The sequence below is a fragment of the Passer domesticus genome, chromosome 8, assembly GCF_036417665.1.
Source record: "Passer domesticus isolate bPasDom1 chromosome 8, bPasDom1.hap1, whole genome shotgun sequence".
Classification (NCBI taxonomy): domain Eukaryota; kingdom Metazoa; phylum Chordata; class Aves; order Passeriformes; family Passeridae; genus Passer; species Passer domesticus.
In genome coordinates, this window is record NC_087481.1 from 7,565,147 (window position 1) to 7,579,763 (window position 14,617).

The 14,617-nt window shown below is 51.9% G+C and overlaps 1 protein-coding gene across 1 annotated transcript; it reads left to right on the top strand.

The window, feature by feature from the left end:
- The first annotated feature begins 1,326 nt into the window (after positions 1–1,326).
- LOC135305564 (zinc finger protein 586-like) lies at positions 1,327–14,397 on the top strand. The gene is given in 3 exon segments (XM_064429299.1): positions 1,327–1,374; positions 1,816–2,203; positions 14,120–14,397. Coding segments are annotated over 3 exon segments (714 nt in total).
- Positions 14,398–14,617: the final 220 nt, after the last annotated feature.

Below are 14,617 nucleotides of genomic sequence, written 5' to 3' on the forward strand. Positions count from 1 at the left end.
ATAATTGTTCTCACATATGGAAAAGTCCCCAAGCCTCAGAATGGTGGAGTTATTAGGGAATTTAGCTACTTGAGCTGGGCTTCTTCTAGGACTTTTAGCAGCCTTGTGCTCCTAACCTTGGGGTGAATGAACCTTATCAGTCTCCCTGGTAACATTTGCAACCTTTCCTCCGGTGATTTAACAAACATTTAATGGAAGGATAACAAAGTATTTTCTTTACACTGGCCACCCACATCAGCCATTTTCCTCATCAGTTCTCCCCCAAGCCACTCAGAGGAATCTGCATTCAAGTTTCTAAGAGTTCCTCTGGAAAGAAAGAGCCCTCCTCCCACAGAGGAGGGAACCATGCTGTTGTCTTGGTCAGAGAACAGTGCCTGAACTCACTGTGCCAAAATATTGTACACAATCTGGTTAAGAAAATTGTTAGAGATGCCTCTGCCCCAATTAAGGTGGTAAGGAGACCAAATGCAAAGTGGATTTTATTGAACAGTCAATGTGAGGTAGAGAGAGATGGAATAAAAGAGAAAAAAGGGGGAGGGCAAGAGAGTGACAGGGACAGAGACCTCCCCTGGGGTGGGGCAAGTGTGACATTGTCCCCCTGTGTGTGGGCCTTCCCAGGGTGGGGGTTTTACTCCTGAGCCAGTTAGGGTAGGGGGGGTGGTGTTCACCCCCGCAGCAGGGATTACCCCACTGTTTCAGGTTGCAGTGCAAGATGTAACCAAATGCATGTTTTCCATCTTCACCTTTAGAAACTGTTGTAAACAGGCGGGGTAGTGTTCTTTATCTCTTCCATGACTCAGCCCTGATAACGCCCTCCAGGGGCTCTCTTCTGTGAATGGGCCATTGAGTGTCCCTGCAGGACTGGTAAAATGACATCATGCCATTGTGGGATGCTCCGCCCAGGGGGAGGAGCCAACCATTCCTACCCGGATATAAGCTGAGGCTTCTGGCACCAGGAGCACCTTACCTACTGGATTCCCAGAGGACAAGAGCTCCATCACCACCACTGGACTTCAGACGAGGACCAGACCCTTCTACAGGATCACTGCTTTGACAGAATCATGATCATCACTGCAACAGGACTGCAGCCACCATTTAATGGGACTGCTACCACCACCCCGACCAGCAGGGTGTCAGGTTATATCCTGACTCTTTCCATTTAAGGCAGTGTTTCTGTATCATTGCCGTGATCTTAATTTTCTTCTTAAATTGTAATTCTGGCTTAGACTCTCCCCCTAGTTTGCCCTCAAACCAGTGCAAAACTCAATGCATTAATCTCTTGTTTTCCTCCCAAAACAGAATTTCCCATCCCCAAACCACTGCCAGATGGAGGAGAAGGCTGCGAGGAAGAGGAAGATGTCCTGGGACCACCAGGTAGGTGAGGAGGAAGTCACAGCTCATTTCCCTCTCTTTCCTGCTCCATCTCCCTGCACAGCACAGCCCAAGGCTGCAGGACAACTCTGCTTTCAATGCCGTCCTGCCAGGGATGCACGGGGAGGATCTCCTTCCCCTTCCCTCTGGCACGGAGGCAAATCCCATCCTCTCCTTGCCCTGCCTTCCCCAGACAAGGAGCTGAGGATGGAGACCAGCGACGACAAATCTCCACAGCAGAACCTTGTGGAAGAGGCTGTTTTGAGTGGCTCCATGGCACAGGAATCCAGTGGGGAAGAAAATTCCCTGAGATACTGCAGGAGGAGGGGCTCCAAATCCAGCCCAGGTGAGGAGGAAAGACCCACCCTGTGCCAGGAAAGTGGACAGAGCTTCAGCCAGGGATCAGAGCTGGTGATCCATGAGCAGCTTCCTGATGGGGAGAAGCCCTACAAGTGCTTGGAGTGTGGGAAGAGCTTCAGGTGGAGCAGCCACCTGATCAGCCACCAGATGATCCACACTGGGGAATGGCCCTACGAGTGTGGGGAGTGTGGGAAGGGCTTCAGCTACAGATCCACCCTTGTGACCCACCAGCGCATCCACACCGGGGAGAGGCTCTATGAATGTCCTGAGTGTCAGAAGAGATTTCAGACCCGCTACAATCTCCTCAGGCACCAAAGGATTCACACTGATGAGAGGCCCTTCCTCTGCCCTGACTGTGGGAAGGGCTTCAAGCAAAACTCCACCCTCATCACCCACTAGCGCATCCACACTGGGGAGAGGCCCTACGAGTGTCCCAAGTGTGGGAAGAGCTTCACCCACAGTTCTAATTTAACCAGACACCAACAGAGGCACCAGTAAGGGAAGCCCTGCAAATGCCCCAACTGCAGGAAGAGCTTCATGCACTGCTGCAGTGTCATCCCCCTTTGGATGACCCATGCTGGTCAGAGTCCTGGTGATCCATGTTCCCAGTGATCCATACTGGGAAGACACCTGTCCCTTCTCCTGCCCCTGCCGATGGCATGATGTGGGATTGATGAACATGAGGGTTTGGCCATGGCTGTGTCGTTACATTCACTCCCCCCTCAGATCATTGCCATGGGCAAGAAAGGGAATATCTCTATCTTCCTACGAGGAGAAGAGTGTCCTTTCTTGGCAGGAGGAAATTGTGTCTGGGAAGAGTCAGCTGAGTTGTAGTTTTCCATTTTTCTTATCCCTTTTGTTATCAATATTGTTGCTGTTCCTGTTTGTTCCTGATCTTGTTGCTGTTCCCAATAAATTGTTCCTATCCTAGCCCAGGATCTTTGCCTTTTGTGCTTTCCATGGGAGGCAGGAGGCTAACAATCGGCAGCATGGTTTTAGCGGGACCAGAAAATTGGGGAATCCCATTCCTGAACCCCACCCTGTGGAAACCAAGCATCCCAGGTGGTCCCAGCCCTGGTTGCCATGCTAAGGATCAGATTTGTCACAGGCCCTCAGAGGGGTTCCATGGGGACTTTCCAAGAGTCTCCAGGCTGTTCAAGAGCTGGAATGTCACAGGCAGAGACAGGGGCTCCATGGACACCTCCCAGGGGTTTCTGGGGATGGTAAAGAGCCCTGTGCTCAGAGGCAGTCACAGCCATTCCATGGTGACATCCCAGGGCACCTTGGGCTGCAAAGGCACCGATCTGTCACAGGCACTCACAGGGGCTCCATGGTGACATTCCAGGAGTCCCCAGGCTGCCAAAGAGCCGGGATGTCCCAGACACTCAGAGGGGTTCCTGTCATGGGCACAGTGGGAGCTTCAGGCAAAAGCTTCATTTCTTTATTGGAGAAACTCCTCCTGAGTCAGGAGGTGGAGAAATGGCACCCAACACCCACCATGGATCCTCAAACCCCTGCAGGACCCCTAGACTTCTAAAATTCCTTCTGAAAGAGGAGACTGGGAGCGGCTGGATCCAATCCCAGCCCCAGACTTTGTCAAAGGTGTAAAAGATTGGACAGGTAGTATTGAACCTTAATTCAATTTGTCCCACAGGATTAACAATGGAATACCAGATATATTTATATAAATATGGCTCTGATTGATTCTGATCATGATTAGATAACATGCCTTATTTACACCACAGAGTAAATTTTTAAAAAACCAGTTATTTACTCCACAATACAGGAACTATAACAATTATTAGAATATAGTGCTCCAGGAAGCAATTTTGAAGTCAACAGGGCCTGGCTGGAGTTGTTGGAGCCCATTGCAGGCAGAGCCTCTTGCTCCAGCAGGAACTGCCTTTCCTGTGCCAGGAGCAGGGCAGGTCCCGCTGCAGGAAAAGCCCCAGGCCAGCCCCAGCACAGGGAAGGGCTCGGGCACAAGGGCAGAGTGCCGTGCTGGGAGCTGTGCCAGGCAGAGCCTGAGGCACCAAAGGCACCTTGGCAGCAGCAGCTGCTTGCAGGCCATGGCCAGAAGCCTCCCTTGGCAGCCCGGCCTGGTGGCCAGCACTGCAGAGCTGCTGCCTCAGGGCTCATTTCTGCCTGGGCTCTGAAAAGCCACTTCTGCTCCAGGAGCCTGCCTGGGAAGCCATTGGCCCCAGCACCTTGGGGACAAGATATGAATGACAAAGGTCTTCATGCCAGCAGAGACAAGGCAGGGGCAGAGGAGAGGGGAGAGCCAGGACCAGGGGACAGGGCTGCCATGGTGATGGCTGTGAGGTCCCTGCCCCTGCAGCAGCCTGGCTGCCCTCAGCAGACATTCTGGCCACAAGCGTTGTGAGGGCACCCAGCATATCAGAGAACCCACACAACAGGTATTCCATCCTTGGGGAAGAGAGAGTTTCGCTGGGTCAGGTTGCACAAAGCTCCTGCTCTTGGACAATTCCTGTGATTCCTGTGATGGGGAATCCAGTTCTCTGGAAAAACAGTTGCAGTTTTGTGCCACTGTCATCATTGTAAAATATTTTTCCTTCTAAGAAATGTAAATCCACCCTCATTCAGTTGAGCGATATTGACTCCTGTTCTTTTACTGCAAGATGTGGGAAAAAATAATGTTGAGCAGTATTTTTCCATTTTCACAGACCTTGAAAAGTAACCAAAAGTCTCCCAAGATGGGGTTTGGACGCCTCATCACATAACCAGCAGGTAGAAAGTGGTGGCTCTTGCCTCAGTGGTGTGGAGAATGAGGACAGAACAGGAGCAGCCTGAGAGGGATTGAAGGGTGGTTTCAGAGAGGCTGGAGTTTTTCTTCATTGTATAAAACACACAGAGAAAGAAATAATGGCACCAAGGGTGTGGAGTTCCCCGGCCCCAGGAAGTAGGGATTCTAGCCAGACAGACAGCATCGGGTGAGGGGCGTGATTTAAAGAGGATTCGGCCCCTCCACCCTGTGGGGCACGACCCTGCAAGCCCAGGAAAAGACACTCCACCCCATCTGGTCAAATAAGGAGTGGCCACAGAACATTTTTCCTTTTCTGTAACCTCATTGGTCCAAATTCTACTGCAAAGTCCCCGCCATAGATTTTTCCATTGGTTGTCCTCCTCTATCCACTCCTTTGCAGTGCCCTGCTCCTTCTGCTATTGGATCCAACCCTAAACTCCACCTCTACCCTGTCATATAAAACCCATGACAAGCCACCACCCCCTCTCCCCCTTAATTTCTTGTCTTGGTCCCTGGCACAATAAAGGATCCTGGGCTTTGCTAAACCAAGACCCATCCTGTTGCCTTCCTTTCCCTGTTGGTCATTGATGCCTGCCTGAGGTCTGAGACTCTGGGGCCTGGGGGAGTTGTTTTGCTGCTTACTGCAGTTGAACACAACACAATGGCAGCTGGGGAGGACCAGACATGAAGAGAAAGGAATTTCCTCCCCCAAGGCAGGGTGCAGAAGGAGCCTGGAGCCGCCCAAGGCTTTTTGTGTGCAGGCAGAGGCAGGCAGGAGGCAGAGCTGTCAGCAAAGGAAGGGGCCAGCCAGGTGGGGCAGCTGGGGGATGACGACAGCCTGCAGGGACAGAGGCGCAGGGCAGGGACACCGTAGGACAGCCTGGGCTGCACAGGGCACAGGGATGGGCAGCAGCTGCAAGGCCCTGACAGAGCCAACTTGGGCAGCACTTTGGCCATGGCTGCTGGCCCTGAGCCTGAGCCAGGAGCAGGAGACAAGTGACCCTTGCAGGCCTGGGGCCTCATTGCCTCCTTGTCCCTGCTCAGCAGCCTGGCAGGGGCCGCCCCATGGTCCTGCCCTTGGCATTGCACATCCCCACATGCCAGCGCCCATCCCGGGAAGAGCCCTGAGCAAGGAGGGAGGAACGGGATCTGCCTTGCCAGGGGCTGGGGCTCAGGCCTTGGCCCTTTGCATTCCTGAAACACATCCAGGTTTGCTCAGCACCAGAGACACCTTTGCCTTGTTTGTCTCCAGCTGTCATCACTGCCTCCATTGTTCTGCTCTACCTGGAACCTGGGGACACATTCACATGAGTTATGTCCCTCCTTGGGACCCATTAGAAGTTAATAAAAGTTCGAAGTTTGAATCTGATTTGGAGTTCTTCAGAAGTTCTTTGAGGATACTCTGAGGGACTGAGTCTGATGCAAAGAGCACCAAAGCCCCAGAGGGTCATTAAAGTCCTTGTGCTGTGTCTGTGCTTCTGAGCTGGGCTGGGCTCCTGGCCCAGGGGCAGCTCCTGGCAAGGGCAGCGCTGCAGAGAGACAGCTCTGGCCAGGAGCAGCTCCTGTGCACAGCCCAGCAGGGCTGGGGCACTGCCAGGGCAGCTCAGGGACACCAGCAGGGCACAGACAGAGCTGACAGGGGCTCAGCACGGGCAGGGGCTGGGGGATGTCCCAGAGGGGGCTGTGTCACGGCGACACCTCTGTGGCTGTGTCCTAGAGGCACAGAGCAGCTGTGATGTCAGCAAGGGGCTGTGTGACAGCACAGAGTGGGCTGTGTGAGGTCACAGGTTGGGCTATGACATCACAGAGTTTGTTGTGTCAGGTCGTTGAGCGACTACAGCATCAAAGAGGGGTAACTGTGTGACATCACAGAGCAGGCTGTGACATCATGACATCACTGTATGACATCATAGAGCAGGCTGTATGGTCACAGTGTGTGCTGTGACACTACAGAGTGGCAATATGGTATCACAGAGAGGGTTTTGTGACATTACTGAGGGTGTTGTGACATCACAGAGCTGTCTGCAATGTCATAGAGTAGGGTGTGAGGCCATGGAGTAGCCTCTGCCATCACGCAAGGTGGCTCTGTGATATCAGAGAATGGGATGTGAAATCACAGAGTGAGTGAGTAACATCATAGAGCCAGATGTGACATCACAGAACAGACTGTGATATCACATGGTGACTTTATGACATCACTGAATCTTCTGTGACATCACAGAGCAGCTTTACAGTATCACAGAGTGATATCCCATCATTGGCCCTGTGATATCATGAAGGGGCTTTGCGACATCACAGAGCAGGCTGTGACATCACAGAGAAGTAGTGTGTCATCAGTGAGTTGCCTGTGATATCATCGAGTAGGCGCTGTGACATCATAGAATAGGTTCTGCCATCACAGGGTATCTGTGTGACATCACAGAGGGGGTGTGACATCACAGAATGGCTGTGTGACATCCCAGGGTAGGATGTGTAATATCATAATGAGCGCTGTGTCATCACAAAGGGGCTGTGTGTCATCACAGGGGCTGTTTGACATCACAGGATGCTGTGTGACATCACAGGAAGCTGTGTGACATCACAGGGGCTGTGTGATGTCACTGGGGAGGTCACTCTGCCCCAGCCCCCCTCACAGTTCCCCCAGAGCAGTCCAACGCTGCTCGTGCACAGCGGGGTCCCCTGTCCCCCCGGGTCCCCCCGCCCCCGGCGCCACAGCCTCCCCCAGAGGATGTTCCACGAGATCGACCCCAGAGCCTGACACGGGGACGGGGAGCCGGGGCCCTGGGGGTGGGACAGGGGGACAGGGACCCCCCGGCAGTGTCCCCGTGTCCCCCAGGGCCAGAGCCTGGGCCAGGGCTCCTTCACCCTGTTACAAACGAGGGCTTGAGAGCGCTGAAAAAATCCTCAGCAAGGGATCAGCAAAAACCAGATTTAATATTAAGGGACAGCACCACAAAGTTCCTTGGAAAGAGTGACTTTGCCCCTGACTGGACACTTCAGGCACATCAAGGAAACAAAGCAACAACAAAACCAAATCAAATTCAGGCAGTCAAAGCAGAAATGAACCATGAACAGTCCCTGTGTGTGTGCGCGTGTGTGTGTGCGCGACATAAGGACAGTGAGGGCAAGGATAAAAGGAATACAGCCTAAAAGCTGAACAGAGCTCAAAGTTAACAGGACTTAACTTATACCTTAACCTTAACTGATACCTTACACATCAGAGTTTAGCAAAAGAACAACACATAACAGTATTTAACCTAACTTACAATGGCTTATAGGTCATTATAAGTTAGTTTAAATATGACTTAGTAATTTAACAGAGGAATAACACTTAATAATATTTAACTTAGCTTATAACTTAAACTTAACAACTTAGCAAAAGAACAACACTTAGCAGCATTTAACTTAGCTTAGACCTCGTGACTTAACCTGACTTACAGGCCTGACTGACTCAGCTATCCAAGGCACTCAAGCCCCGCAGAGAGCAGCATTTCTGCCACATTTCCCCAGCACAGGCACTCCTGTGTGCACACAGACACAAAGAGTCAGTGCAAGACACCTGTGAGAAATTCCCCTGAGGGCAGGAAATGCTCCCTGTGGATGCTTTGGCATCTCCCCAGAGGGTGAAGGTTTGAGCCTGGAGGAGTGGGGGGATCGGCCCAGGCTCCCTCGTTGTCCAGGATCCCCGAGTGCAGCAAACAGGAGAGTTCCCGGCTGGGAGAGGCCCCACTCAGAGGGAGTCGCTGGCCCAGGAGAGCTCCAAGGGGCTCCTTTTGCAGCGCTGTTTGTAGGGCCCCAAGATAGGGGCTGCAGTCACAGCAATGGTTCATCCTGGCCGCACTTGGCATCAACAGCTTTCTTTGGCACTGTGAGAACAGGAATGTTGTGCCACTGAGGGAACAAAACCCGTTCCCAGGGCTGCTCCTACAGCAACCAGGAGCTGGCTGGGCACAGCAGTGGCTGGAGCAGACAGTGTTTGAGCTGAGTGGCAGAGGAGCTGAGCCCAGGGGCTGTTGGCCAAGGCCGAGGCCCAAGGAGCATTTCTGAGCTGGCAGGACGGCCTGAGAAGGGGAGGGGGGAATGCAGCAGCACAGGGCCCATGGAAGCAAGGGACCATGGTGACACTGTGGGGCCCTCTGAGACCAAGGGACCATTGTGACACTGTGGGGCCCTGTGACACCAAGGCACCATTGTGACACTGTGGGGTCTCATGGAATCATGGAGAGCACTGTGACATTGCTGGGCCTCATGGCACCAAGGGGACCGTACTGTCGCTCTGTGGCTCCATGGAATGTAGGGATCATTGTGATACTGTGAGGCCCCATCAAAGCAAGGGGCCATTGTGACACCACAGGGCCTCCTGGAACTGTGGAGACCATTATGACACTTTGGGGTGTCATGGAACCATTGGAGGCCATTGTGACTTTGTGAGACTCCATGGAGACAAAAGTCCATCGAGACATTGCAAGGCATTATGGCATCATGGAGAGACAATTAAGAGACTTCACAGCCTCGTGGAACGAAGGGGCCATTGTGACATTGAGGCACACCATAGAATCGTGGAGACATTGTGACATTGAGGGGACTCATGGGATCATGGAGACCATTGTGACACTATGAGGGCCCAGGAAATATTCAAAGCATGGAGACACTGTAAGGCCTTATGGAACCAGTGATACCATTGTGACCCTGGGGGTCCCCACAGAACCAAGAGGACCATTGTGGTATTGTGGGGCCTCGTGAAACCAAGAGGCCTTTGTGACACTGCAGGGCTGCATGGAACCAAAGCTCCAGGGTGACACTGGAGCCTTATGTCATCAGAGGTCCATTGTCACACTGTGGAGATAATGGAGATTATTGTGACGCTTCAAACTCCCAGGATCCAGAGGTCCATGTGACATTGCAGGGCTCATGTAACCAAGGGAACATGGGACAGGTTTGGCTGGTTTGGCCTCACAGGGGCTGCCAGACAGCTGATCTTGGCAGGTTAAGGGTCTCTTCTGAACTGCTTTTCAAATACTGGGGCTCTGTGCTTTCCTTCCTATGGAAAAGAACTGTCCTTCTTCTCCAGGCACCCATGCCCAGAATTGGGATTTCACCTCCAAATTTCCTTATATCCAGGGAATGTTCCCATTGGAATATTGCCAGGACAAGTCTTGCTGGCAGTGATTTCTCATATGTCCCCAAAACACTGGGGAAGGATCTGTGCTTTCTTCCTATAGGAAAGAACTGTCCTGCTTCTCCAGGCACCCATGGCTGAGACTGGGATTCCACCTCCAAAATTCCTAAAATACAAAGACTGCTCCCAGACAAAATCTGCCATTCCTGACAAGTCTGGATGGCCTTGGACTAGTGAGGCTCTCACCTGTGTTCTAAACACTGGGGCTCTGTGCTTTCCTTCCTATGGAAAAGAACTGTCCTTCATGTCCAGGTGCCCATGGCCAGAGTTCGGATTTCACCTCCAACATTCCCTACTGTGACAGACTGAAGGAGATTGTTGGCTTCAAATTTCATTTGAAGCAGAGGAAGGGGCAGGTCCAGCCTTGCCCTGCCCTGGAACCCCAATCCCCCCAGAGCCTCTATCCCAGCCCAGCAGTGTCTGCCAGTCCCTGGCACAGCCCAGGCAATGCTCCACAGCCACCTCTGCAGCCCCCAGCCCAGCTCCTGAATGTCTCCTTGGGAGGTGTGGGCATGTAGAAGAATGAGCCCCTTGAGGGCTGACCCTGTTTGGACAAGCTGCTCCTCACCCCCAGCCTCACCATGTCTGGGATGCGTGGCTCCTCCCTCTGGGCAGAGCACCTCACAGTGGGATGATGTAATTTTTATCAGTCCTGCAGTTACACTCAATGGCCCATTAACAAAAGATATCTCCCTGGAGGGAGGATTGATTTGTTGAAGAGATAAAGAAAACTGCCCAATTAGCAGAAAATAACTGCCCTACCTGTGACAGATGGCAAATACAATACATGCATTGTCTTTCAATCCAGTACAACAGGAGTTCAAATTAATGGAATTTAACTTAACATTGCTCAAATCTGACAATAATGAAGCTTAACTTTGCTTAGTGTTATCAACCCGGAATTTGGATTAAATTAAACATTACAGAATCAAAAATTTATATCCTTAAAAGTTATACATACAACAAAATTTAACTTATTCTGATGCTATTAATGGAAATAAGGCACTGAAAAAGTTGAACAATCCGCAATTGAAATAACAGTGTGATGGATTTACTGGAGGGATTAAAAGGATGTAATAAGTATGTCATGTTTTTATGTAATTTAGTTTTGAGAGAAGCCCATGGCAGCCAAAAATTTTATGCAAGCATAAATTTACTAAGACCTTTTAAAGTGCAGTTTTCCTGAAAGAAACAATGTGGAATTCAGCAAATTGCCCGGCAAACCAGCAGTTTTTGAAATTGTATTTAGTGTCATTCCAGATGGTCAATTTACCAGCATTTCTGTTAAAGAACCTCCGGCCAGTGCCGTGGTGGGGGGGCCTGGTGGAGCCGTGCCGGAGCCACGCACCCCAAAGCGCCTGCGGTTCCCCCTCCTGCCCCAGAGCCTGTGAATGTGCCTCCGTGCCAGAGGGAAGGGGCAGGAGATCCCCCAGTGCATCCCCAGCAGGATGGCGTTGGCAGTGGGGTTGTCCTGCAGCCAAGGGCCATGCTGGGCTGGGAGATGGAGCAGGAGAGAGGGGGAAAGGGGCACTGACTTCCTCCTCACCTGCCTGAGTTTCTCAGAGCATCTTTCTCTTCCCTGCAGCCTTCTCCTACATGGGCCAAGGTTTGGTAATGAGAAATCCTGCTTTGGGGAAAAACAAGGGATGAGCACAGTGAGTCTGAAGGTCCTCTGCTCAAGTCCATCTCTAGAAATCACCTGCTGTCCATAAAAACCTTCAAAATGCGGAAGTGAATTAAAAAAAAAAAGGCACCAGGAGTGTCCCATTTCGAGTCTCATCCCTCTGGGTCTCTGGTGGTGCCTCCTGTCATGGCTGCTGAGGATCCCCGGCCTCCCCAGGGATGAGAAGGTCAGAGCGCCCCCCCAGCCCTAAGCACCCTCAGCGGTGAGAGGGACACGGAGCCCCTGGTCCCTAACCCTGCACAAGCATTCCCTGAGGCCAGCGGGATGGAGAGACACCAGAGCAACCACCAGGGCGAGGGGACAGAAACCCCTGAGCATCCCCTGGGCTGAGAGGGACAGAGACTGCCCCAAGCACCCCCTTGGCATGGGGGTGAGCACCCCACTTCCTGGGCTGAGAATAATGGAGACCCACTGGGGAATGGCCTGGGGTGACAGGGACAGGGACAACCCTCCCATGCCCCTCCCAAGCATGGCCCAGGGCGAGAAGCGCAGAGACCCCTTCAGCATCCCCTGGGCACTGGACAAAATAAACTTGGCAGGAATTAAATTTAATGCTGCATAAATCACTTGGATGAAGATTTGATTTTTTCACAAGTAACATTAGAGGAGAAAACAAATAAATCCCAAAGATTAATAAACCAACAATAGAAGCAATTCTGTGGCAATTCCAAGTTTCATCGGTTCCTGTACAGCTCCAGCTCAGCTGCTGGCAGGTTCCCAAAAAAGAAAAGTGGAAATGTGGCCCAATACAGATTATTAAAAGGAAGGGAAAGCACTGTGGAGCTGTCATGAGTGTGACAGGGACGAAGGGAATAATGATTCTCACATTTGGCAAAGTCCCCAAGCCTCTGAATTTGGGAGTTATTTGGGAATTTAGCTCCTTGAGCTGGGCACTTCTAGCAGCCTCGTGTTCCTCACCTTGGGATGAATGAACCTTGTCAGCCTCACTGGTGTCATTTGCTCACATTCCTCCAGTGATTTGATCAAATGTTTCAAAGATGGACAACAATATATTTTCTTTACACTGGCCACCCACAACAGCCATTTTCCTCATCAGTTCTCCCACAAGTTGCTCAGAGGAATTTGCATCCAAGTTTCCAAGAGGTTCTCTGGAAAGAAAGAGCTCTCCTCCCACAGAGGAGGGAACCATGCTGTTGTCAAGGTCAGAGAACAGTGCCTGAACTCACTGTGCCAAAATATTGTACACAATCTGGTTAAGAAAATTGTTAGAGATGCCTCTGCCCCAATTAAGGTGCTAACGAGACCAAATGCAAAGTGGATTTTATTGAACAGTCAATGTGAGGTAGGGAGAGATGGAATAAAAGAGAAAAAAGGGAGAGGGCAAGAAAGTGACAGGGACAGAGACTTCCCCTGGGGTGGGGCAAGTGTGACATTGTCCCCTGTGTGTGTGACCTTCTCAGGGTGGGGGTTTTACACCTGAGCCAGTTTGGGTAGGGGGGGTGGTGTTCACACCCCCAGCAGGGATTACCCCACTGTTTCAGGTTGCAGTGCAAGATGTAACCAAATGCATGTTTTCAATCCCCATCTTCACAAATTGTTATAAACAGGCAGGGCAGTGTTCTTTATCTTTTCCAGGACTCAGCCCTGATAACGCCCTCCAGGGGCTCTCTTCTGTGAATGGGCCATTGAGTGTCCCTGCAGGACTGGTAAAATGACATCATCCCATTGTGGGATGCTCCGCCCAGGGGGAGGAGCCAAGCATTCCTACCTGGATATAAGCTGAGGCTTCTGACACCAGGAGCACCTTGGCTACTGCATTTCCAGAGGACAAGACCTCCATCACCACCACTGAACCTTCAGAGGAGGAACAGACCCTTCTACAGGATCACTGCTTTGACAGAATCACGATCATCACTGCAACAGGACTGCAGCCACCATTTAATGGGACTGCTACCTCCACCCTGACCAACCGGGTGGCAGGTTATATCCTGACTGTGTCAGTTTAAGGCAGTGTTTTTGTATCATTGCCTTGATCTTAATTTTCTTCTTAAATTGTAATTCTGGCTTAGACTCTCCTCCTGGTTTGCCCTCAAACCAGTGCAAAACTCAATGCACTCATCTCTTGTTTTCCTCCCAAAACAGAATTTCCCATCTCAAAACCACTGCCAGATGGAGGAGAAGGCTGCGAGGAAGAGAAAGATGTCCCAGGACCACCAGGTAGGTGAGGAGGAAGTCAGTGCCTCTTTTTCTCTCTCGCCTGCTTCATCTCCCAGCTCAGCATGGCCCGTAGCTGCAGGACAACCCCTCTGCCTTGGTCATCCTGCTGCGGATGCACTGGAGGTATCTCGTTCCCTTTCTCTCTGGCACGGAGGCAAAGCCCATCCACTCCTTGTCCTTCATCCCCCAGACAAGAAGCTGAGGACAGAGACCGGAGAGGACAAATCTCCACAGCAGAACCTCATGGAAGAAGCAGTTTTGAAGGACTCCATGGCACAGGAATTGAACAGGGAGGTAAAGCCCAAGAGATCCCGCAGGATGAAGGCCTGCAAACCCAGCGCAGGGTGCTCTGAGGAGGAAAGACCCACCCTGTGCCAGGAAGGTGGACAGAGCTTCAGCCAGGGATCAGAGCTGGTGGTCCAGGAGCAGCTTCATGATGGGGAGAAGCCCCACAAGTGCTTGGAGTGTGGGAAGAGCTTCAGGCAGAGCAGCAATCTTGTCCGCCACCAGATGATCCACACTGGGGAATGGGCCTATGAGTGTGGGGAGTGTGGGAAGGGCTTCAGCTACAGCTCAGAACTCGTCAGCCACCAACGCATCCACACTGGGGAGAGGCCCTATGAGTGTCCCCAGTGTCAGAAGAGGTTTCACACCAGCTCCAATCTCCTCCTGCATGAGCAGATTCACACGGATGAGAGGCCCTTCCGCAGCCCTGACTGCGGGAAGGGCTTCAAGTACAACTCCCACCTCATCAGGCACCGGCGCATCCACACTGGGGAGAGGCCCTACGAGTGTGCCCAGTGTGGGAAGAGCTTCATCCAGAACTCTGACTTGACGAGACACCAACAGAGGCATCGTTAAGAGAAGCCCTGCAAATGCCCCAACTGCAAGGAGACCTTCGTGCCTGGCTCCAGCTTCATACCCAGCTGGAGGACCCACATTGTGAAGAGACCTGTGATCCATGCTGGGAAGACTCCTGTCCCTTCTCCTGCCCCTGCCAATGACATGATATGGGATCGATGAACATGAGGTTCGGTCCAGGGCCGTGTCATTATATCCAATCCCTCCTCAGGTCATTGCC